Raw genomic sequence first — 24,992 nt, forward strand, 5'->3', positions numbered from 1 at the left:
AATAGTTAAAAATGAACTGAGCTGCTCATGAGCAGCTTGGCTCGGCTCGCAAATTATCCATTCGAGCTCGGATCAGCTGAAAAACAAGCTGAGCTCAAACATTTTTTAGAGCTCGGCTCCATAAAAATGAGGTGAGCCTGACCATCAGCTCACAAATAGTGAAAAAAAACTCGGCTCAGAGCTTAGTCGAACCAAGTTCGAGCACTTTAAGTGAAACTTGGCTTGAGCTCAGGTAGCTGTTCTGATATGCCGAGCCGAGCCGAGAAGCCTGATACTCTGCTCAGCTTGTTTGCACCCCTGATGGTTGGTTCCTTGTCACCATTTCAGCCGAAGGGGAAATCAAACTTGACATATTGCTTCAGTTCATAATTTAATCTACTGGATAAAAAATTTATTAGATGAAAACAAGAAACAGTGAGAGGAAAGAACACCAAAGTCCAAATTCATCAAACAAATTGTGGGGTTCTGTCAAATTGTCAGAACCTATACATACACAAGAAACTGATGACATTTAAGTTTAGTGCCCACATGAAACACACATATTTATGAGTGGTCCAGCAAAAGCCAGTTAGGTTTCAGCAGCAGCAGTAGACAGCTGCTAAAATAGGAACGAATTACAGTTGGCATACATGTACCAATCTATATGATTATACAAACCATAAGTTTATGAGAGGTCCAACAAAAGCCAATTAAGGTTCAGCAGCAGCGGTTTACCAAAATAGGAACAAATTACGGTTAGCATACATATATTATTCTATATTATTATTCAAACCAAAAGTCTTTTTGCATTCAGATAGTTCAAAGAACCCAGCCTAGCATGAAATTGTTCTCTCCACCTGTGTTCCTTGGTATGGCTGCTTCTGGAGGAACAAACTGAGGAAACCTGTTTGAAAACAGAAGTGTTAATACAGTGCTATGTGCATATATGAGTCAATATTAACCATAAATTGCAGAGGTTGACAACAATGATTTAGTTATAGATATAGGCACCCTTTACAATCAAGTAGCCCATGATGACCTAATTCTGGTATCAACATGAGAAAAGAAAAGTAGTACCCTATTTGTAGAGTGGGTTCACAATCCATGCCGCTGGATTGAGATGGCTGCATGGAGAATGGATTGCTGGATGCTCCTGCATCAGAAGCCCATGATCCTTGAATGGCTCTGAATGTGGCACCTTCGGCCTCAAGCTGGAAGATGGACATAAGCAAGATAAAATGACCGCTGAAAAATGAATATATGATAATTACTTGTATTTCATGGAAAGAGACCTTGTTTCTGAGCTGCTTATTTATTTCTCCTAGATGACGCTCCTGCCAGCATAACAAAATAAAAATTTTCTCACAACTATGTGAACAGAATTTGAGAATCATAAATCTGCAGCAATTACCAATCATGGTGATGGTATACAAATATTATTATGGACAATGGAAGGTGATAAACTATAAAGATCCATATCTAGATATTTAAACAATTAAGAAAACATTGGTGCTAAAAGATTAGCTAACTTGTGTTGTTGGAAAAAAATATTCTTTTTTCGGTATGTGTAGATGATATTAAACCATTGATATTTTTCTTCCATTTTGTTCAATTATCCATTTCTTTCCATTTATATTATTATGGAGCCCATTGCTCTTGGTCGAGTTTCGACGTAGACCGCCATCTGTTACAACTGTAAGGTCAGCCATGAAAGTTTTTTGTTCTTCCAGCTAGTTTTCAACAGTGTTAGAAAAGGTAAGATGGTAACATATCGATACCCATTAAAGAAGGACCTGTAAAAATGAGCCCGCTAATGGACATTAAAACTGAGCACATATTGTTACGGATTATGCATTTAAGTAAGACGTCTTCAGTATAGAATCACGATGTCAAACAAGTAACAAGGAGATCCACAAAATTGCTTACTTTCTTCCGAAGTTCTTCCATCTGGTCCAGCATTATCTGAGTCTGCAATTTTGAACAATAGATAAGTAAAATTCCAAATTGTGTTCAAAATTGGATAAGCACAAGACTATCATAATCCAAGTTACAAAGGACAGCATAGTATGTTCTGCTAGAAGCCAGTGAAACCATAAACTGAAAGAATCTGAAACAATTGATTCTCTAAATTAATCTTCCATAAGTTTTCATTGCTTATTTATTTTTATTTTATTTTATCCTAATTATTTATGATTTTATACATACTCTGGCAAGTTACCATGCTTGATAACAAGAGAATGATTAGCAGAACATCTAACCAGTCCATATGCTATGATTAATCTATTTGAGCTTATCAAATCATGTTCTTGGTGACTATTGGAGACTGCAGTCTACTTTTTAAACTGATAAAGCAGCCAATTTAAAGTAGCAAGTAGCAACCATGAAGATAACTCATATTGACAGAAGTTTTGCACAGAGGTATCTATAAATGTTTGTTATCTTTTGCTCAAAAATATAGTTTTTAGTATATTTGCTACATATGAAGTGCAGACTCATGTACATCCAACAACCATGTTTCCTCGATGCTCTGTTTTAGCCTTAAATACCTATATTTGATACTTGGATATAGGTATTAGTCTGTTGCTTAGACACCGGTCAGTCATAAGATACTCATTGAATACAAAACTTAAATAAGTAGTTGAGTCCGAGTGACAAAAGCCAATGACATATTGGGGCAGAAACAAGCCGAGCTAAGCTGATTAGTAAGCTTAGACATGGCAAGTCGTAGGCCAGAGGCAATCAAGCTCAATAGAGCACGAGAGCATATGTTCAAGTTTAGCTTTGTTTGTGATCAAACCAAGCTTGAAAGAGATTATTATTTAGCTGAAACAAACTTAAATTTACTTTTGCAAGCCCAAAGTGTTCATTCTCCGCACGCTTACGAACAGCACTTTGAGATGTATTTGGGCTTGACTCATTTCCTAGCCGAACATGCTTGTATGAGCATTTTACAAATCCAAGATGTTCATGAACAGCTCATTCATTTGAAGTTCGATACATTTCTTCGAGTGAAAGGAGGAAGACTGATAATTAGAACAGCCTCAGACCAGTGGACTTGAGTGATCTAAACTAAGCACGAGTTTCCTTGCCACCCGACTTATAAGGACATTTTTTACACTGCCATTCTAGTTTGTTGCTTCAAATAGGAGCACAATGTTTGCTGAACTATGCCAATAGATCGAAGAAATTTGCAACTGAAAAAAAATCCATCCAGTCATATTGTCAAATGTAATGATCTAATTTCAGAATAAAAAATTCTACCATCATTCATAATGTCTATCCATAACATTCCACAGCCAAGAAAGTTATTCAGTGAATGCATCATCCTGCTGCTTAATCTTTTTAATTACCTTGTTAACCCTTTTCTGTAACCACATGTCCTTATAGAGTCCAATGAGAGAAGGTAGAATTTTATCAGGTACTAAAATATCAACAATCAACCTAGTTTGAAGCTGCAATGTTTTATATGCAACTAATGTAACCTAGAAGAAATAAGGGGAAAGGAAATGACCACCCAGTTTCCCTGAAGAAAGTGTTACAGAAGTGATTGAGAATTGATTAGAATACATTGTCATTGCATCACAGAATTCAAGCGTTTCGAACTTCAACACTCTACAGTCAATAGTTATGAAACCAACATCAAGGAGTTAATTCATACTTCGAGAGCACTGGATCTGCTTGCTTTAAACATATGTTGCATTTACCTAATCTTAGAGCAAATCATAAAAAAAAAAAGCACCTTTCTTTGCCTGGCTTGTGACAGAGAAGATTCAAGTTGTCGTTCGAGTTGTTGCAGTTCTTTCACACTCAGTGGTCCAAGGTCTTCTCCCAGCAAATGCCTTAGCATAAATTACATATTAGTGTCTTAAAAAAAAAAAAAATTGTAATGGAAGTAAATTTTTCATTACATCAGAAATGGTAGCAGTCAATGTTCTCATAAATCGATAGGGTCAAATATTTGTGAAATGCTAGAAGATGATTGATCAATATGCTAATATTCTTCATGATATTACTGAAAAAAGATTAAGAAAAAACCTCTGGGAGCGCTGCAGAGACTCTACTTTTGCCTTCAACATTGACATCTCCTGGTACCAGCTCTGCTTTTTGATAAACAGGTGGATGTAAATAAATCTCAAGTTTTTCTAGCATGAACAAAACTAGTATTTACTGTTTAGGACAGGAAAAAAAAATCTTTGGAAAAAATCACTTGCATAATTTCATGCTTTGTCATAGAATGTTCAGAATCATTCTTGTTGAAAGAATAAAAGTGAAGAGTGCTTCAACAGCATGAAAATTTCAATATGCTGAATTATGCATGCATGTACCATGAACTCCCTGTTACACTGTTGTCTTTTGCTTTTTCCCAAGAACAAAGAATTGTGCCAAATTAGCAGGCATTCTTGCAGCAAGTACAGAATATCTAGCAGAAGTGAAGAGGAAGATTTTCTAATGAAACTGATAGGGCTTGTGTTTCCATTTCTGGTCTTTTTGATAATATGACGTAAATAAAGCATGCATTTATTTGATACAGAATCGGTCCTCTCCCCATTCCTCTATTTTTGCTTCTTCTTTATGGACTTCAGCCTTGATATTCTCCTCAAACACCTTTAACAAATGTATGAAGGACACAATTTCTGTTTATGAAACACTTACAGCTAATTTCACAAGTTGATTAGTTGTACTTTATCTGAGTCCTAGTTTTATAATTAGATCATAAAAAGATGCATTCCTCAAATTTTATTAAAGTGAGTCACAAATAGTTTTTCTAATTGGGAAGGAAATAATTAGTGTGTGTGTGTGTGTGTGTGTGTGTATAAAAGAACATTTTTATTGATGATATTATTTTTACCTATTAGAATTAGTTTTAATTAGGAAGAATTTTGGATATATAAAAACTCTATTTAAAAAATAAAAAATTATGCTATTATATTTTTTTTCCTAAAAATAAGTCATGCTGAAACATATGCCAAAATTCTAGTTTTGTGAATGCTTCAGTAGAAAATAAAATGGTTTAGCAAGTCCACGTTTAAATAAGCATGCCTATCTAGTTTATCCATTCTTTTGAGTTGTTTGGCTATAAAATAGTTTGGAAGTTCAAAAGTAATTTGAGACGATTTTTTTAGGTGTTTGGTAAAAGCTTTTGAAACAGTCTTCCAACTTCTCCAAAACCTGAAAAAGATCTATCAAGAAAAGCTCCAATTTAGAGCTTTTGGGCAAATGCTTACTCAACAGACCCATATTCGACTTTCAGTAATAAGATTTTTTAAGAAGTTCATTTAAAATATTTTTTATTGCCATAATCAATTATGTTGGTGTCTTTTTATGCTTGTAACATGGATACTAAGAAATATAGTGAATATTTATGTTGATGTTATGATTGTAAATATATAAATAATTTTGTTGTCATTTGTATTGGTGAATATTTATGTTGATGTTGTGACTGTGAATATATAAATACTTTTGTTGTCATTTAATATTTGCGTGAATAAAGTCAAATGTTTATATTGTTACTACAATCGAGTACTAAGTAGCCTACTATTATGATATTCTTTGTTACTTGATAACCATTAATAAAAATAATTATATTATTATTACATTAGTTAGATAACTTATAATATAATATAATTATCATTATTATATACTAACATAAGTATAATATGATATTATTATGTTATAATCGTATTATAATACACTAATATTGTAAAATTATTATTATGTTATAAATTAAGAGCTTTTTATAGTACAAATAGTTGGATAACTAAAAATATTATGCAATATCTTTTGCTATCATTTCTTGATACTAAATTATTTTTTAAATTTGATTGTCAAATGGACATTAAAGTTCTACAGCACTTTAGAAATATTATTACCAAATAGCAAATAACTTTTTATTGAAAGCTCTACTATCAATATCAGTACCAAATGGAGCCTAAATGAATATAGTATTAATTCACTTATCTAGTGGTGTCAAGGCCTAATGTACAATATTGACCATATCCCTAACAACTTAAGTTTTTACGGTTTAATGGAAAGTTATTATGCCACCAAAGAAAAAAGAATTCAAATTTCATCAAGGCTAATTTTTTCCATTTATTTTCTTATCTCGACTCATTCTCGATTATTAATTGGGTCATTTGACTCATTATCTTAAGAGTGAAACCTTGAGTCATTCTTGACTCATTCATACTTTCATGAGAGTAGTTTGGACCAAATTTTAAATCTCTTAGGATAAAGATGTCCTAGTTTCTCTATGAAACGGGATGTCCCACTATCTCGTTCTATTTTGGTAGTCGTCTCAATCATACATCTCAGTAGATATCCTATATCTTTTTTTCTTCTTCTTTCTTTTCTTTCTTTTTTTTTCTTTTTTCCTTTTTTCTTCTTTTCATTCTTTTCCTTTACCTTCCTTTCTTTCATTTTTATTTTTATTCTTTTTTTTCTCCCTTTTTTTCTTTTTCTCATTTTTCTTCTTTTTTTTATTTTTTATTTTTTTCATCTTTTCTTTCTTTTTTCTTTTCTCTTTCTTCTCTTCCTATATAGATGGGTTTCGGAGTCCCAAGCCCATCCTGATCCCATTTCTCATAGAAACAGGATGGGATGGCCAAGATATCCTCCGTCCTATTGAGACATAAAACCTTGGTCTGGATGTACCCGAAGAAATGCTGAAGCCTAATATAATTTTTGACCCCTTCCCTAAATGCTAAATCTTTTGAATCTAATTGCAAGTTATATCAAAGAGTTAGTGCTCTCTAAGGAAACATAACTCCATAGTTTGCTATTTCAAAGAGATGATTGTTATTGATAATAATGAACGAATGATCTATTAAAGTTATTTTTATTTTTTTTTTCATTTCACTTTTTCATTGTTGTTTTTGTTGGGATTATGGAGCCTGATCTATTCCCTTGACCCAAGTCTTATTTGTGCACACTACTAATGGTTGTGATTCTCTTTTTCTATCTTATTGGTATGGAGAGCAAATATGAAAACATTCCTACCAATTGTTAACCCTAATCCTTGGTATAAATAGATAATTATTGAGCATCAAATGTATGAGAGCCGGCGGCTGTGCTGTGCAGAAGAGAGGGCGTGTGAGAGAGAGTTGCTTCTCTATCTCTTGTATTCTTGTAAACTTCCTGAGTATATAGTAAAAATTTTCTGTGCGGCAGTGAACGTAAGAGCAAAAGACTCCGAACCACGTAAATTCCTGTGTTCTTGTGTGTGTGCTATTTGATGTTCTTTTCTTCTTCCTCCCACTATTCTTCACATCTCGTTACACATAGGGCCGAGCCCTAGTTCCTAACAATTTTATTAACTTTGATGTTAGTCTAGACCTAAAAATTTGTTAAATAAGGTACTATATCTTTTTTCTTTTGATTTTTGATTCGGCATAGGTGTCTCTTGTACATTATTTTTCCTTTATGAACTAGCTAGAAAGGACCAATCAAACATTCATTTGTATGGGATGGCTAAAAAAAAGATGGACAACTATCTATACAAGAAGCATATGCGAATATATTAGGAACTATAATTCAAAATAATATTTAAAAAATAACTTAAATAGTAATACATTTTTTTCTCATCCATATTATAGAAATAACATGAAAATGAAATTAAAAGCATGCTTTGTACCTGTGCCTCCCGATTGGTAACACTAGATTCTTGAGATGCATAGCAACAACGCTGATATCGTTCTAAAGTTTTGCTAGTGCTGCAGCAATACAATACATTAAGAAATATTATTAATTAACGGCTAAAATGTGTAATTTCGTAGCATAAAATAAAGTAGAAATTTGAAAATAATAGCTAAGAAATCTAATAGAAAAAAATATGAACATAAGGTAGAAATCATACTAATGGATAATTAAAAGTCAAAAACTATAATATAAATAAATTTAATATAAAATATAAATTAACAAATAATAGTAAATTATATCATATAATGAGAAGGGTCTTTTTGCATGGGTAGCTTCCTAAACATTTAAATTTACATGAATATTCTTTCAAAATTGATATTTACATATATACTCTTATAAAATACTTATGTTGTATGTATATCTTTTTTTTATTTTTTATATGTATACCTACATCATTTAAAAAATTAACAGTTTAAAATTTAAATGACTAAAATACCCTTATGGATAGATGTGCAAAAAAAATTATAAGGATATATATGTAAATAATAATTTTACAAGGATATTCATACAAATTTAAATAGTTAGAAAGATATACATACAAAAAATTATAATTTAATTTTTATTTATTTTATCTAGATAGATTCGGATCCTCTTACTCTATAATATAATAATATATTACAATATAACAACATGATAATAATATTATATCATATTTTATATATTATAATACTATATTATATTTTACTTTTAGATAAGATGGGATGACTATGCCTATCTTATAATAAAATGATATACCTTATACATTTCATAAAAAAATTTATAATAAAAAAATTTAAAATAAAATATAATAAGATTACAAATTTTCATTGTTACGTAATGTCCAAACCTACAATCATATCCATTCTATGCAATTATACAAGCTATTCATCTAATATGAGATTTAAATATTTTCTCAAAAGTATATTATTATACATTAGAGAAAATATGGATGATTACAATCTGTCTATTTTTTAGATATAATAATTTTGATCTATCATTTGATAAAAAGATCTTTTTATCTATATAAGTCAATAAATTAAATATATTCATTATTTTAGTTGAGTATACTAATTTTTCTCTGTTAGAATAAGAAAAGAGTTAACAAACCAAGAAAGATATATTACATAAATTCTAATTTAGATTTCTTACATATATACCCTTCTAAAATATTCAAATTTATATAAATACCCTTATAAACTTATTACTTACATATATATATATCCTTATAAATTTTTTTTTGCACATCTACCTATAAGGGTATTTTAGTCATTTTAATTTTTAACCATTAATTTTTAACAGTGTTAGATGATGTGGGCACATGTGTAAAAAAAATATTTTATAAAGGTATATATGCAGATATTAATTTTAAAAAGATATTCATATAAATTAAAATATTTAGGAGGATATACACATAAAAAACCCTAATGAGAATAGGAAACAAAATTCTAATGAATCACTTATCACTTAAGCAAACCTTGATGTAAAAATAAATTTTAAGAGTCCTTTATTCAATAAAGCTTGAATAGTTAATGTAAAAAAAATACTTAAATAATTTTTTCTATTGCATCAAAGTTAATCAAATTGACATCCTTAACAATGTAATGGATTAAAAATGACTAACTGCATAGCAAATATTTTTGTTACATGAATCAACCTTTATCCTAAAAAATATTATTTTTAATCAGTTTTTATTCTTCATAGCTTGCTGCCTTTTAAGATATATCAAAGATAATATTTGCTCTTATTTTTCTGCTAATATCCCTTCAAATCAATTCAACTATAGTGTAACCAAATACAATATTATAGTACATCCTTTTATGAATAAAAATACTAACATATTAATAATTGTTTGCTTAGTTGCATGGCACTTCATCCTAAGGACTTGCCCTTGGATGAGGTATTGGGCTAAAATCTTTGGCATTACTCAATTTTTTCATTTTGGCTATGTATAAGAGTTAGGAGATTTAAAAAAATATTTAAGCTCAATTTAGGATTTTAGAGTATCATTGTTTTCATCATTCTCAATGCTAATTTACCTTTTAGCATATTAATTGCACCTTGAAGATGCTACTTTGAATTGAAAATGAGTTTTTTTTCTGAAATTTATTTGATGAGTTTTAAAATATTATAAAGACTTATCATTATAATTCTACTTGATAATTCATGTAGATAAAAATAAAATAATACACTATTTTTTTCTCCACATTCAACTATAACAATTGAAGAATGATGATAAACTTCAAGAAAAAGTAAAAAAAAAAATCAAAGGAATAAATGTAAAAGAGTAATAAAGTCATGTTAGGGTTTAGTCGCTACTTATTGGCATCGCAATGAAAAATATAATAGCAATTGTTGGGCTATAGATGGGTCTAATTCTCTTTCCTTTCCTCTTACTATCTTTTCTTTGTTCTTAAATTTAACTTTGCCACATAAATAGGTGCTTTGCCTTCCTATCCATTTTCATCACTTTCTTTTTCTAGTGTATTAGAGTGCTACCTCAAGGTGTAAAAGGAGAGAGGGATGGGGAGTGAAATGAGGAAAAGAAAAAGGGATGGAAGAGACCTACACGAAACATATCGTAACGGATGATGTACTTAAGAAGGTCTCATAATCAGAAAGAACCTAAGAAAATTTGTCCTATTATTTTTCATATTATGGTCTAATTGTTAATATTCTATGTTTGCCAGTAATATAATGATTTGTAATTTAGTATTTTATAGAATTGTGCATATGTATAACTAGAACTAATATCACTGATTTATATCTACATAACTAAATAAATCCTACATTTTAATCCCGGTGGCAACAAATCTTACTTTCTAATATTATACCATATCTATTAAGCTATTTATGCTATGTACCTATAGGATAAGACTAAATATCATGATTTAGTAACACAAATCTTTTTTGAATTTTTTGAAGTATCTAACTAAATTTTTCTCTTAATTCCATGGAACCCATGAGCTTTTGCATAATAAGTAATATAAAAGGTGTTACAAAAGAATTGGTCATAAGTGCAAGCTAAGAAATGTAGTTTAAAAACTCCACATAAATTTTTATGCCATTCTGATAATTTTTATCAAAATAAAAGACTTACCATTTAGTAAAGCTCAAAATAGTTTGTCATTAAGCTTATATATACTTCCTTTTGACTTTTCTAAGTACAAGTAGATGGGAAACATGATGTGCATTTCCAACCAAATATACAATAGCATCTTTGGCATATATTCCAAAACTTAAATAAATAGATGATCAATAGGTGCTAACACTTCTTCTTCTTTTTTTTCCAACCAATTTTACAATAGCATCTTTTTTCCTTCTTTAAGATTATCTACAACAAATATTCAATTACTTAAACAAATCTATTAACATCAACATGCTTCTTCTTTTACTTTGACTTGTAATTACTATCATTTGCTTTCTTCTATGTATATAAACTTTTCATATTAAGAAGCTTCAACAAAAAATCAATCAATGTGATGATAATTCTTCCACCACAAGCACTATTTTTTTGACAAAAAGTAAAATATTGAATTTAGTGATCTAATATTTGATTTTACACTTTAATTGGTCTAACTTGTACTTCCACCTTAATTAAAACATGACTCATTTTTAGTGCACCTAATATCCATTACACACTAAATTAGTTGATATTGTTGTTGAGGTCATGAGTTCATTCAAGCTGACTTTTTAATTCACTTATTTTATTTTAAGTTACTAAATAAAATTAATACTTTGCTTGGTATAGGGATACTAAAATTACATAAATCATTTACATGAATTTTTTGTAAGGGATTTACGTGAACCTTTTTAAATAAATGAAAGAGTTAACTTGGTTCAATCTATTCTACTATTTTGGTTAGATTATAGATTAGCTTAGTGACCCAAGTAAAGCAAATCATGGTTGTCAAACTCTTTGAAACCTTCATTCTACCCGCTTTGAAGACGCCCTAACTTGGGATCAATGGTGACCATTTGGCTAAATAAATGAAATAAGGATGGGTAAAATGGGCTAAATATGTATTATTATTGAGAAAGATTTTTATCCTGATCTAGATCTCAGTTTATTTTGTTATTGGGCACTCAATGTCAAAGCTAGAATATCTCATCTCCTACTATCTCAGGCACATAAAATACAATCCTAAAATATCAGCCGATGCAATCAAATTCTTATTTTAAATGTGTCTATAACTAAGAAATTCAAAATTAATGCTTAAAAAAAGTTGATAATGTCAAATACAAATATTACCCAGATTTTAATATCCTATTCCTAGCTATCTGATGAGATATAGGAAAATAAAGGATCTTTTCAAAATTTTTTGTTTTCAATCTTTAGCAACATAAATTAAAATTTCAGTTCATCTCAATATTGGTCACCAATTAAGATCGTGGAGATTTGAGTATTTAGAAATTTTGACCTTAAACCGGACAAGGCTTTAAACTATTTTCCAAGAAGAGCAATGCCACAACACCTAAAAGAGGGATATATTTTAGTGGACAGCTATTGTGGCTTAGACCATTCTGTTAACATCATGTCAACTTTTGGTTCTTATTGATATTACTGGTAAAAATATTGATCACTATATTTGTTCTCATATTAGTCCCATACTTGGGGTTTCCTTCCAAGATTAACATATGTAATTATTAACAGACATCATATTACGCCAATCCAATTAATATAGCCTCACAAAACATCTCTAAATCACAAAAATTATGTGGTTATTATTATAAAGTTCCCCACTATATGACAAGTTGGTCTACTTATTGATATACTTTCCATTTTTATAATATCTTTCTTTCTTCAACAAACTTCATCTCTAGCGCCTTTGATACAATGACTCCACTTGGCATATCTTTAGACATGAATTCTAATGCATTGCTTCTATTTTTTTATTTTTTATTTTTTTATAATTTCACCTCCTCAATTACTTATTCACCGCTACACTTCTTCATATCACCATCATAAACTCTTGATCTAGTGCCGGGATAAGGACATCGATATCATAAATCAACATGCATCCAGGACTTCCATCTTTCAACATTTTCTCCTAACTTTTAAATCATGAAGAAACCATCTCCTGACATAAATCTCTTAGATTACATGGTTAACTAAAGTCACTCCCATCCTCGAGGTAGATCACCTCTTTATCTTTGGCAGTCTATCATCTATTAGCTAGTACCTTAAACATTTTAGGAACCTTATAAAGTCTTCTTTAGATGAATGAAGTATAATTTTTTAGAATATATAAGAACCAACTTAAGTATTTGCAACAATTTCAAACAAGTTTAGACTTAGTGCAAATAATTTGAAAGCCTTTCCTTACAGATACACTCAACTGTTTTCCCCGTTATTATGAAAGGTCATCATATTTCTTCTTCTTTGTTGTTTCTTAGCCAATATCTTTAGATAGAATAGAATTTGCTTATATACTCAAAAGCACTGCAAACCTCACAAAATTAGAGTCCTCTCATACATAATCATGCTAAATATTTTATCAACCAATTCTAATAAAATAGGACATGTAACTAATAAGATAAACTTAATTTGAAATTTAATTTTTTAATTAAAAATTTATGTTGGATAGTTATGGATAGATAGAGATGAAGATGTTATCTTGATTGATTATTATCTTGATAGAACTAGTTGTTATTCTATTAGTTTAAATTAAATTTTAAGGCTATATATATGATGTATCGCAGGGAATGTAATCAATCTATCGAGAAAAATAAAAGTTTCATTTCATTCGTTCTAAGCCTCATTCTTTTTTCTTTCTTTTCTCTTATTTAGGATTTCTCCTTTTATCAATTTGGTATCAGAGCTTTATTTTTTTTTTTTTTTTTGGAGAGATGGCTAGTAATATGCAAATCCAAGTCCCTTTTCCAGACGAAGGAGAATTAGGAGAACTGGAGTATTCAGATGAAGGCTCTATTTGGATTCGAAGATACATGAGAGGTGGTCGAGAGAGGCTACGAAGAGCCTGAAGATGAGTCAACACTCCAAGCAAACCAGTGGGAGATCCTAAACAACTCAAGGAAGAAGGATAAGAAGGCTCTGTTTTATACGTATGAGGACCTAGATGAAGTAAATTTTTAGAAGGTGTCAGCAGCCGCCACCTCCAAACAGGCATGGCATATTCTCCATAACGCCTACAAAGGCATTGAAAAGGTGAAAAAAATTTACTTTCAGATGCTCTGATGCGAGTTTGAAGCATTACAGATGACAAAGTTTGAGAGCATTGCAGATTATTTCACACCGGTTCAGATCATTGTGAACTAGCTTCGAAGAAATGCTGAAAAAAACCTAGATGATGTTCGTGTGATTGAAAAAATATTATGTTCTTTATATGACATATTCGATTATGTTGCCATGGCTATCAAAGAATCAAAAGATCTCAAAGCCATGACTATAAATGAACTGATGGGGTTGCTGCAATCATGAGCAACGAATCAACAAGAAGAAAAATGAGCTAATTGATCAAGCACTTCAAAGCAAACTCACATTAAAAGAAAGCTTCAGAAGTGCTGAAACTAATCGAGGATAAAGTCATGGTTGAGGTCGTGGCAGAGGCGTCGGACGTGGTAGAAGAGGACATGGAAGAAATGATGTCCACTTCAGTCAAAATAGTCCTCACAAAAGAGAAGCTCGGAGGAACAAATCAAAAGTTCATTGTTACATCTGTAAGAAGCTTGGTCATTTTGCTTATGAATGTTATTACAATAAAGATAACCAAGTAGAAGAAAATGCTAACTATGTTGAATGAAAAGAAGAAGATTTGTTGCTGCTAGCTTCTAAAGAAGGTGAAGGACTCAAGAAGGTGAAGGAGGAAAGAATGAGAGCTGGTATTTGGATAGCGGAGCCAGCAACCATATCTGCATACATAAAGATATATTTGTAGAGCTAGATGAATCGGTGGGAGGCTATGTTCATTTTGGTGATTCTTCAAAAATTTTGATAAAAGGCAAAGATAAAATCCTAATCTGCCTAAAAGATGATAACTATTAATTTATTTTGGAAGTATATTATGTACCGGATATGAAAACCAATATCTTAAGTTTGGGACAATTGCTTGAGAAAAATTATGACATTCATATGAAAGATAAAAAGCTCTTTATAAGAAATAATTTCAATGACTTGATTGCTCAAGTTGAGATGTCAAAGAATCAGATGTTTGTTCTTGACATCAAAAATGATGTAACAAGATGCTTAAAAGTATGTGTGAAAGATCCTTCATGGATTTGGCATCTAAGATTGAGATATATTAATTTTGGCGACCTTAACACCCTATTAACCAAGAAGATGGTATATGGCTTGCCTCCAATCAATCATCTGGATCAACTTTATGAGGGATGTGTTTTTGAAAAGCAACCAAGGAGGAGTTTCGCTCATGAAGCAACCTATAGAGCCAAGAAGCTACTGCAACTTATTCATATGGATGTTTGTGGACCCATAATCCCTACATCCTTGGGTAAGCGTTGGTACTTTCTTTCTTTTATCGATGATTTTTCTCAAAAGATTTGGCTATATTTTTTGAAGGAAAAGTCTGAAGTGTTAGACAAATTCAAGAAGTTTAAAACAATGGTGGAGAATGAGAGTGGCTACTTTATTAAAGCTGTTCAATCTGATTGGGGCGATGAGTTTACATCAAAAAAATTTGAAAATTTTTATGAAGAGAATGGGATCCGACTTTAGTTGACTGCTCCATATTTCTTTCAGCAGAATAGAGTGACAGAGAGAAAGAATCACACCATTATCAATATGATGGAAAGCATGCTGAAGATGAAGAACTTGCAGAAAGAATTCTAGGCCGAGGTGGCAGCTTGTGCCGTCTATAATCTAAATCACTATCCTATACAAATGCATAAAGGCGATCTTTATCGAGTACTTCTCTAAATCAAAAGCCTATAAGCTTTATAATCCTAATAGTTTCAAAATTATTATTAGCAAAGATGTGGAGTTTAATGAAGAAGGTATCTGGACCTGGTATAAAGTTGGAGAAATCAAAGAAGTACAAGCAAAAATAGAAGTCCAAGAGGCTACACCAACTTCTTCAACTTCATCAACACCCCCATATTCATCACCCTCTTCACCATCACCTTCGCCATCATTATGTACATCCTCGGACTTTTCTTTGGAAGAAAGACCTCGAAACACAAGAAGCCTACAAAAACTCTATGACATAACAGATGAATTGCATCTTGTTTGTTTATTAACTAATTGTGAACCTCTAGAGTTTCAAAAAGTGGTAGAAGATAAAAGGTAGAGAGATGCTATGGCAGAAGAGATGAAAGCAATAGAGAAGAACCATATATGGGAGTTAACAACATTCCCTAAAGGGCAGAAGGTTATTGGGGTAAAGTGAGTCCATCGAGCAAAGAAGAATGCAGAAGGCGTGGTGAAAAAATACAAAGCCAGACTAGTTGCCAAAGGGTGTAAGCAAAAGGCCAGAATTTACTACAGTAAGGTATTTGCCCTTGTCATTCGTATGGAAACAATTAGATTAATTATTTCTATTGCTACACAAAATAGATGGTTTATTTTTCAAATTGATGTAAAGTCAGTATTTTTAAATGATTTTATTGATGAGGAAGTATATATTGAGCAACCTATAGGGTATGTCATAAAAGAGCATGAAGAGAAGATATATAGATTGAAGAAAGCATTGTATGAGCTTAAGCAAGCATCGAGGGCTTGAAATGCGAGGATCTATCAATACTTTAAGCAGAACGACTATATTCAGTGCCCTTATATGAAAGTGCATTGTATATGAAAATAAATAATAGTGATATCTTACTTATTTGCTTGTATGTAGATGATCTTATTTTTACAGGCAACAATCCGATTATCTTTGAAAAATTTAAGAGAATAATGGTTCACGAATTTGAGATGGCGGACATCGATCTCATGTCTTATTTTCTTGGGATCGAAGTGAAGGAAAGCAATGAAAAAATTTGTATTTCATAGAAGGCTTATGCAAATGAGATTCTAAAAAGATTCGAGATGAAAGGCTACAACTCTATTAGCACACCGTGGTGTGCAGCACCAAATTATCAAAGTACAAAGATGGAGAGTTAGTTGATGCTGTTGGATGTATGTCCTAGAAGCTAATATGGCTGATATATTGTATATTTTTAGGATATAAATTTATACTTAAAATATTGATTTGACTAATAAAAAGATAATTTTTTATTTTTCATTCAAGTGTAATGTGTCTTTGAATCGTTCAAAAAATTAATACTTAAGATACATATTTTTAAGGTATTAAGAATTAGAGGCATGTATAATTAATTTTTAAATTACTTCCGATTATAGTACTATTATGAGAATGATGATTGATTTGGATAGATAGATGTACACATTGCTTCTTTTGAAATAGATGAGTCTCTAGTTTATAGTGTAGAAATATTGAGTGACAGATGTGGGTAGTTGTTAGAGAATAATTAGTACTGAGCGTGATCATATGAGAGATCACATAGATTTCTACCTAATTATCAGTGATCATCTCGATGCTATAGTTGTGTGAGTGATTTTTTGACCTGCGATAGTACGATTGCTCACAATAAGATTGTTAGAGTTTGACTGCATAAAAATATGATCTTTTAACCACTTGAGATCTTGTAGTGTATGTTGGCAACAATTAGTCTACTGTAGGAGCAAGATATGTATCTAGATAGAATTTATCAATCTTGAGAGAGAGGAGTGGTCTTATGAGATTTAAGAAGCTCAGTTCATAAGTCTGTGGTCACAGCAGTGTGATTGATAGAAAAAAATTTTCACGAGAATCATAGTTAAATTTGAGTTGATTGAATCTATTATATGACTGATGTTAAGATTTAACAATTTATTTATGATCTACCATCATATCGGGACTCACGATAGAGAGATTGAATCATATAGAAACTACACCTAAAGATTCTTTTTCGATTCTTCTGGATTGTCACTATATACTCTATGTATCACTAATAGATTGTGAGAACTTACTAAGATCATTTTGGATCGACGATCCTTATTGAGTTAGAGTAAAATCATTCCGATCTATTGAAAAGAGTTTCAATGATACTATGATAGAGATCAAAGTATATCTCATTATCAGATAGAATTAAACCTATAGGATCATACAATAAAGAAATTTGATCTGGATTAAACAATCAGACTTATGAAATCTCAATTGGGTTAGGAGAAATCCTATTGAGTTTGGAAGAACCTTGCTAGCACGTGATTAACTCAATTTCTCTTTGGACTTGGATTGTTTATTTGATGAGAATTAATTCAAGTTAATTTTCTGCATTTGAACCTAATTGAATTAGATTCATTGGGCTTCCAAAGTTGGGTGCCCAAATAAGTTTGGATCAAGCTAAGAAAAAGGCCTAATTCCCTAACTAACTAGAGAACCCCTTGATCAAGCTATGGCACCATTTGATGTGACTAAATGGGGTGCCATGTGATGGTGAATCATGTAAGAAAGAAACCAAGAGAGGGGGTGGATGCCCTCCTCCCTTTTCCACATCTCTTTTCTGCATGAAACATATCTAAGAGGACACCAATAGTTGGTGCCTCATAATCCCTCTTTGTCATGGTCTTTTGGGTAAGATCAAAGTGAATTCCTAATCAAATTAGGAGAATATCTTTGAACCAAATTAATTTTTGGTTGGAACCCAAATAGCCCATCTATTTAAGAGACCGCACCCCTTGGTTTCTTCATGCTGAATTTCATATCACAAAACTTCTGCTCCCTATCTCTCCACACTCCTTCTTGCATGCTCTCTTGTTCTCACATCCTAACGTCCAAATGGGTTTGAGCGTCCCACCAATCCAATTGCCCAAGTTAGTTGGGCGTCCCCTTTCTTCTCAAGAATGATTTCAGGTTCTTGATTGTTCTAAGATCAAGAAAGTAAGATCAACAAAAAGAAGAAAAAAAGAAAGATCAAGGAAAGGATCAAAGGTTGATCAGCAGGATTGATTCAGATGCACAGGAAAGATCCAACTTAAGGAAGAAGGATCTTCACAAAAGAAGATCAATCTAGGCTGATCCTGAGTGGATACCCATAGAGGCCAAATAATTGTGTAGCTAAGATAGAATCTATTTTTTTTCAGATCCAAATTTGAAAGAAAAAAAAAATGAAGTAGGTACATGATATGATCACATACTTATTTTCAGCATAAAATTTAGTATATATTAATTTCTGCATATAAACTAGATCCCTAGATGCTTTGTTTTGTGTATGCATGTTCTAGATTAAAAGAAGTTTTAATCTTCTATTCTATTTAGTTATTTAAAAAAAAAATTGAAATCTATATGCATGCGCATCATACGAAAATCCAACAGAGGTATTAGAGCCATGAATTTTATATGCATAAGATTGACATATATATTTTAAAAAGAGTTTCAAAATCTGATTTTTCTTAATCCATAAGATGTATAGATGTTTAATTTAGATCTGAAAATTATTTTAGATCTGATTTCTAGTTCGTATATAAGATATATAAAGGCATGCATAGATCTGAAAATTATTCTAGATCAATTTTTAATTCATGTATGTGATATATGGTTGTATGCATAAATCTTAAAATTAATTTAGATATGATTTATGATTGATATATGAGATATGTGATATCATGACAAGATATGAATTTAGTTTAGATCTCAATTCTAAATTCATATATGAGATATATGTTTGTATGTTGGATCTAAAAATTAGTTTCAAGATTAAAAATTTAATTTTCATGCAAAAAATTTAGATATGAAATTTAGTTTTAAAATCTAAAATTTATATTTGTGCATGAGGGTTTGGTCATGAGTAGATCAAATTAGGTTACGTAATTGGATTACACCTACGGTTTTTATTTGAACATAATGAGTCTAAAATTGATTTAGCGATTGATTGAACCAAGTTAAGTGTTGATTAGGATTAGATCAATAAAGCTTTAGATCATACAATTATTGTTGATCAAATCGATGAATACCCATATATAGAATTGATTAACCTAAGGATCTAATTTGGCTCGATGGCTTGAGCCTTATTCGCTTAAGCGAACCTATTTGGATCAATTGACCTATTGATATTTAAGACAAGTAATTGAAAGGTAGTTATTTAATTAGGACCCTTGATCTATCAAGAGGAAGCTTTTCACTGATCTCCACTTACCTGATCAATTTGAAAGATTGAGTCTTGAATATGATTGCTTGGCGGTCTGGTTTAGTCCATGCCAATTAGATCAGTCATTCGATGACTGATTAGATGAGACCTAAACCAAATTTTTTCATGAATATCAAGTCTAGAGATCTTCCACCATTGTAGATGTGCGAATGTGCTACTGGTGTTGATTGTTCTTGATTGGTCACAGTGGTTCAGTTGTATCAAAAATATACAACCTCTCTATTAGCAAAAAATTACTTCAGCGTAAAGATGGGGTTGGGCCCAATAACTGTTAGATGAGAGATCCAATGACGATTTTGCACCTGCTTGTGAATGATGGGTCAGACTTAACTAAGGAGTATGATCAATAACTATTAGGTGAGTCTACATAACTTAGAGACTAAGTCGCTGCAACATGCTTAGAGAAATATCTGGATAAGAAGTTGTCCATGCATCGGTGTACGTGTTATTAATAACTGTTAGGTGAGGTGCAAGATATTGGTAGGACCGTAGCACCTACTAAAAGTTCAATTATCATGTTAGAATTTTCGCTTCTCCATCCGGAGAGTGTAGGAATCCAAAAAAAAATAATGAGAGTTTATTTACTTCTTAAAATCTCTAAATTAAATATAAAACTTAAGTATAAATATCTAACTTGAATCTCTACTCTCGCAGTTAAACCATATCAGCTTTGAACCCTCTAGTCCACATCCTTGAATCCAATCATTTGATCAAAATCAATTTTAAAGACTGACTTAGAAATCTCAAGATTATCTTAATATCTAAAAAATTAGAATATGTACTTGACCAAGATCCTCCAGTCTTACCAAACCATCCTAGTGCTGAGCAGAGAGCAGTATTTGATAAATGGATGAATGATGACAGTCAGATTAAATGGTATGTGCTGGTTTTTATGTCAAACGAGTTGTAAAACCAACATGAATATATGCCTACTGTCAGGACCATAATTACTCACTTACAAGAGTTGTATGGTGAGCGAAACCACACTACGTGCTTTGAGGTCTTCAAGAGACTCTTTAACATGAAGATGCGCGAAGGACAGTCAGTCCATGAATATTGTATGATAATGATCAAGGACCTAGAAGAGCTTGAAAAGCTCGAGCAGAATATGCAAAGAAAATTGCTAATGGATTTAATCCTGCAATCCCTTACGAGTTCATATAGTCAATTTATTATAAATTTTTATATAAACAAATTGGACTGCACTATATCCGAACTGGTCAACATATTGGTCACTACTGAGAAAATTTTGAAAAGTTCAAGGGCCATTGTTCTCGCTCTAGAGCGGACTTTTTCATCCAAGAGAAAGTCTGGTTGGAAGAAGAAAAATAAACTCATGAAGAAACAGAAAAAGGAGAACAAGCCAAAGAAGAATGCTTCGATGAAGATTGTGGTGAAAAAAAAGTATTTCCATTATGATGCTGATGGCCATCGGAGGAGGACTTGTCCACTCTATCTGGAAAGCTTGAAGACCAAGAAGGATGACACACCTTTGGAAGATATGGCTAGTTTGCTCGTAATTGAATCAAACCTAACGATTTCTTCTACTTCTAGTTGGATATTGGACTCTGATTCTAGTGTTCATATATATATTTCAATGCAGAGTCTAATAGAAAGAAGGAGATTGAGGCAAGGTGATATGATCCATCGGATCAGTAATGGAGCATAGGTTACTCTAGAAGCCGTAGATACCTGTCCTCTTCAATTACCATCATAGTTTATATTAGATTTAAAAGATTATTATTTTATACCTATAGCTAGTCGAAATTTGATTTTCATAGCTGTACTAGCACAGGATAGATTTGATTTTAATTTTAATAAAAAATTTTATTCTATTTATTTATAAAATAACTTGATTGCACGTGATCTTTTAATTGATAATCTTTATCACTTGTATGTTGATGCGAATATGAATATAAACGAGCAAATAATGAGTGCCGTAGGTCAAAAGAGATCCAGAAATGAAATTAAGCAGAAGTATATGTGGCATCTCAAGCTTGGACATATTGGAGAGGAAAGGATAAATAAACTGAAAAAGGATGAGATTCTTGATCTTTTGATTTTGAGTAATGCCTAGCATGCGAACTTTGCCTTTGAGAAAAGATGACCAAGTTGCTTTTTGTAGGATACGAAGAAAAAGCCACTGAGATTTTGTTCTGGTATACACTGATATGTATGGACCATTTGATGAATAAGACAGGAGTGGTTATAACTACTTCATTATCTTTACCGATGATTTGTTACGATACAGATATGTGTTTCTGATAAGACACAAGTCTGAAGCCTTTCAAAAGTTTAAAAAATTTAGAAACGAAGTAGAGAAATAAACAGACAAACCCATTAAAATTCTTCGATCAGATCGAAGAGGTGTATACCTTAGTCAAAAATTTTTAAAATATCTTAAGGACAACGGCATAGTCTCTCAATGGATCCCTCCTAGTATACCTCAGCTTAACGGGGTATCCAAAAGAAGGAATAGGACCCTATTAGATATGGTCAGGTCCATATGAGCTTCACTGATTTACCCTTATATCTTTGGAGACATACCTTGTTAACCATGATATACCTACTAAATAGGGTTCCTTCAAAATCTATTCCTACCATCCCATATGAGAATGGCATGGTAAGAAGTCGAGTCTAGATTATCTAAAGATTTGAGAAAATCCATCCTATGTGTAAAAATAGATGATTGATAAATTAGAGGATAGATATCTGTTATAGCTCATTTTATAGGATATCCAAAAGAATCTATATGATACTATTTTTATTTTTTACATGATCGTAATATGATTGTGAGTTGTCATGCCATATTCTTAAAAAAATAGTTTATCCAGGATGGTGGCAGTGAAAAGTTAATTGAGCTCGAAGAGAATCTCTCTGAAGAGCAACGAACTATAGATTCTCAGGAACATATAGTTAATGAGCTAGTAGTTGATATTTCTTCACCATCTTGTAGATCTAGTAGGATCTTCCGTCCTCCTGAGAGGTACATGGATATATTTACAAAGGATATAGAAAAAATATTTCTTATGAAAGATAAGTATCATGGAGATGATCCAAATACCTTTGACGAAATGATGTCCGATATCGATTTCGAGAAATAGTTAGATGCAATGAAGTCGGAGATTGACTTGATGTATCCGAATCAAGTATGGACTGTAGTAGATCTACCTGAGGATATATTACCTATTGGATGTAAATAGATCTACAAAAAGAAAATAGATGCAAATAGTAAGGTAGAGACCTATAAAGCTAGGCTCATAGTAAAAATTTATAGTCAGTATGAAAGTATTGACTATCAAAAAATCTTCTCATCTGTAGTCATACTGAAATCTATCCACACTCTGCTTGCTGTTGCAATTGATTATGATAATGAAATCTGATAGATGGATGTGAAAACTATTTTTCTGAATGAATTTCTTAAGGAAGATATCTATATAGAGCAGTCTTTGGATTTTACATCCGGTGATGACGATCATCAAGTCTGCAAGCTGTAAAGATCTATATACGGATTAAAGCAAGCTAATCGAAGTTAGAACCTTTATTTTGATGAAGTGATCAAATCGTTTGATTTCATCAAAAATGAGGAAGAATCCTGTGTATACAAAAAGATCAGTGTGAGTGTAATAACATTTTTCATATTGTACGTGGATGATATTTGTCTTATTGAAAATGATATTCCCATATTAACCTCGGTCAAAAGATGGTTGTCTAAGAAATTCTTCATTAAAGATCTAAAAAAAGTATCGTATATTCTTAGAATAAAGATTTATAGGAATAGATCTAAAAGGATACTAGGTCTGTCTTACAAACTATACATAGAGAAAGTACTGAAGAAGTTCAGCATGAAAAATGCTAAAAGGAGACTTCTACCTCTTAGGTATGGTATTCATCTTTTCAAAATGATGTATCCGATCACATCTGAGAAAGTTCAACACATCAGTAGAATTTTTTATGCCTCGATCATAAGGAGCCTCATACATGTCATGCTGTATACTCGATCTGATATTGTTCTTGCTGTGAATGTCACGAGCAGGTATCAGTCGAATCTAGATGAGGAGCACTGGAAAGCTATGAAAAATATTATTAAGTATTTAAAAAAAATTAAAAATTTATTCTTGATCTTTAGAGGAAGATCTGAGTTGCGAGTCGAGGGTTATATTGATTCAGACCTCATATCTGATCCTGATGATAGAAAGTCAACGTCAGGATATGTGTTCATATGCAATGATGGTGCAATCAACTGAAAGAGTTCCAAGCAACCCATCATAGCAGATTCGATCATGTAAGCTGAATATGTCACTGTTTCGAATGCTACAAAAGAAGGCTTCTGATTTAAAAAGTTTATCGCAGAGCTCGATGTAATGACATTGAATGCCATACTACTATACTACGACAACAACGAAACCATATCACTCACTAAATAGCCTGGGTCTGATCAAAAATCAAAGCATATAGAGTGATGGTTCCGTATCATATGCGACTATCTCGAGAAGAAATACGTCGAGATGCGAAGAGTAGACTCCATGGATAACGTGGCAGATCCACTAATAAAGCAATTAAGCCAGCCAAAGATTGAAGTCTACCTTGAAAAGATAAGACTTAAATTAGTGGCCGATTGACTTTAGTCCAAATAGAAGATTGTTGGATATATGTCTTAGAAGTCAATACGGCTGATACATTATATATTTCTAGGACACAAATTTATACTTAAAATATTGATTTGATCAATAAAAGGATAAATTTTTTTTTTTTATTCAAGTATGATGTATCTTTGAATCGTCCAAGAAATTAATGCTTAAGATACATATTCTTAAGGTGTTGAAAATTAGAGATATGTATAATTAATTCTTAAATTACTCTTGATCATAGTATTATCATGAGAATGATGATTGATCCACATAGATTGGTGCACAGATCTTTTAGGATAGATGAGTATCTAGTTTACAGTATAGAGACATTGAGCGATAAGTATAAATAGTTGTTAGAGAAGTACTAATACTGAGCGTGATCATAAGAGAGATCGCGTAGATTTCTACTCAATTATCAGTGATCATCTCGATGCTATAGTTGTGTTAGTGGTCCTTCAATCTGCGAAAGCATGATTGCTCATAGTAAAGCTACTGGAGTTTGACTGCATAAAAATATGGCCACTTAACCACTTGAGATCTTATAGTGTATGT

At 31.8% G+C, this 24,992-nt stretch overlaps 1 protein-coding gene across 2 annotated transcripts in view; it reads right to left on the bottom strand.

Moving 5' to 3' along the window:
• Positions 1 to 415: 415 nt before the first annotated feature.
• Positions 416 to 24,992, bottom strand: part of LOC105054233 (MADS-box transcription factor 6) — a 34,639-nt gene continuing 10,062 nt past the window's right edge. For both annotated transcript variants that reach the window (XM_073246186.1, XM_073246188.1), the window contains exons 2-8: positions 7,610 to 7,688; positions 4,015 to 4,076; positions 3,719 to 3,818; positions 1,906 to 1,947; positions 1,272 to 1,313; positions 1,057 to 1,190; positions 416 to 883 (exon numbers count right to left, since the gene is read on the bottom strand). In XM_073246186.1, the coding sequence (XP_073102287.1) occupies positions 799 to 883; positions 1,057 to 1,190; positions 1,272 to 1,313; positions 1,906 to 1,947; positions 3,719 to 3,818; positions 4,015 to 4,076; positions 7,610 to 7,688 (544 nt within the window). In that variant the 3' untranslated portion in view covers positions 416 to 798. The remainder of the gene's footprint in view (positions 884 to 1,056; positions 1,191 to 1,271; positions 1,314 to 1,905; positions 1,948 to 3,718; positions 3,819 to 4,014; positions 4,077 to 7,609; positions 7,689 to 24,992) is intronic.

The sequence above is a fragment of the Elaeis guineensis genome, chromosome 11, assembly GCF_000442705.2.
Source record: "Elaeis guineensis isolate ETL-2024a chromosome 11, EG11, whole genome shotgun sequence".
Lineage (NCBI taxonomy): Eukaryota > Viridiplantae > Streptophyta > Magnoliopsida > Arecales > Arecaceae > Elaeis > Elaeis guineensis.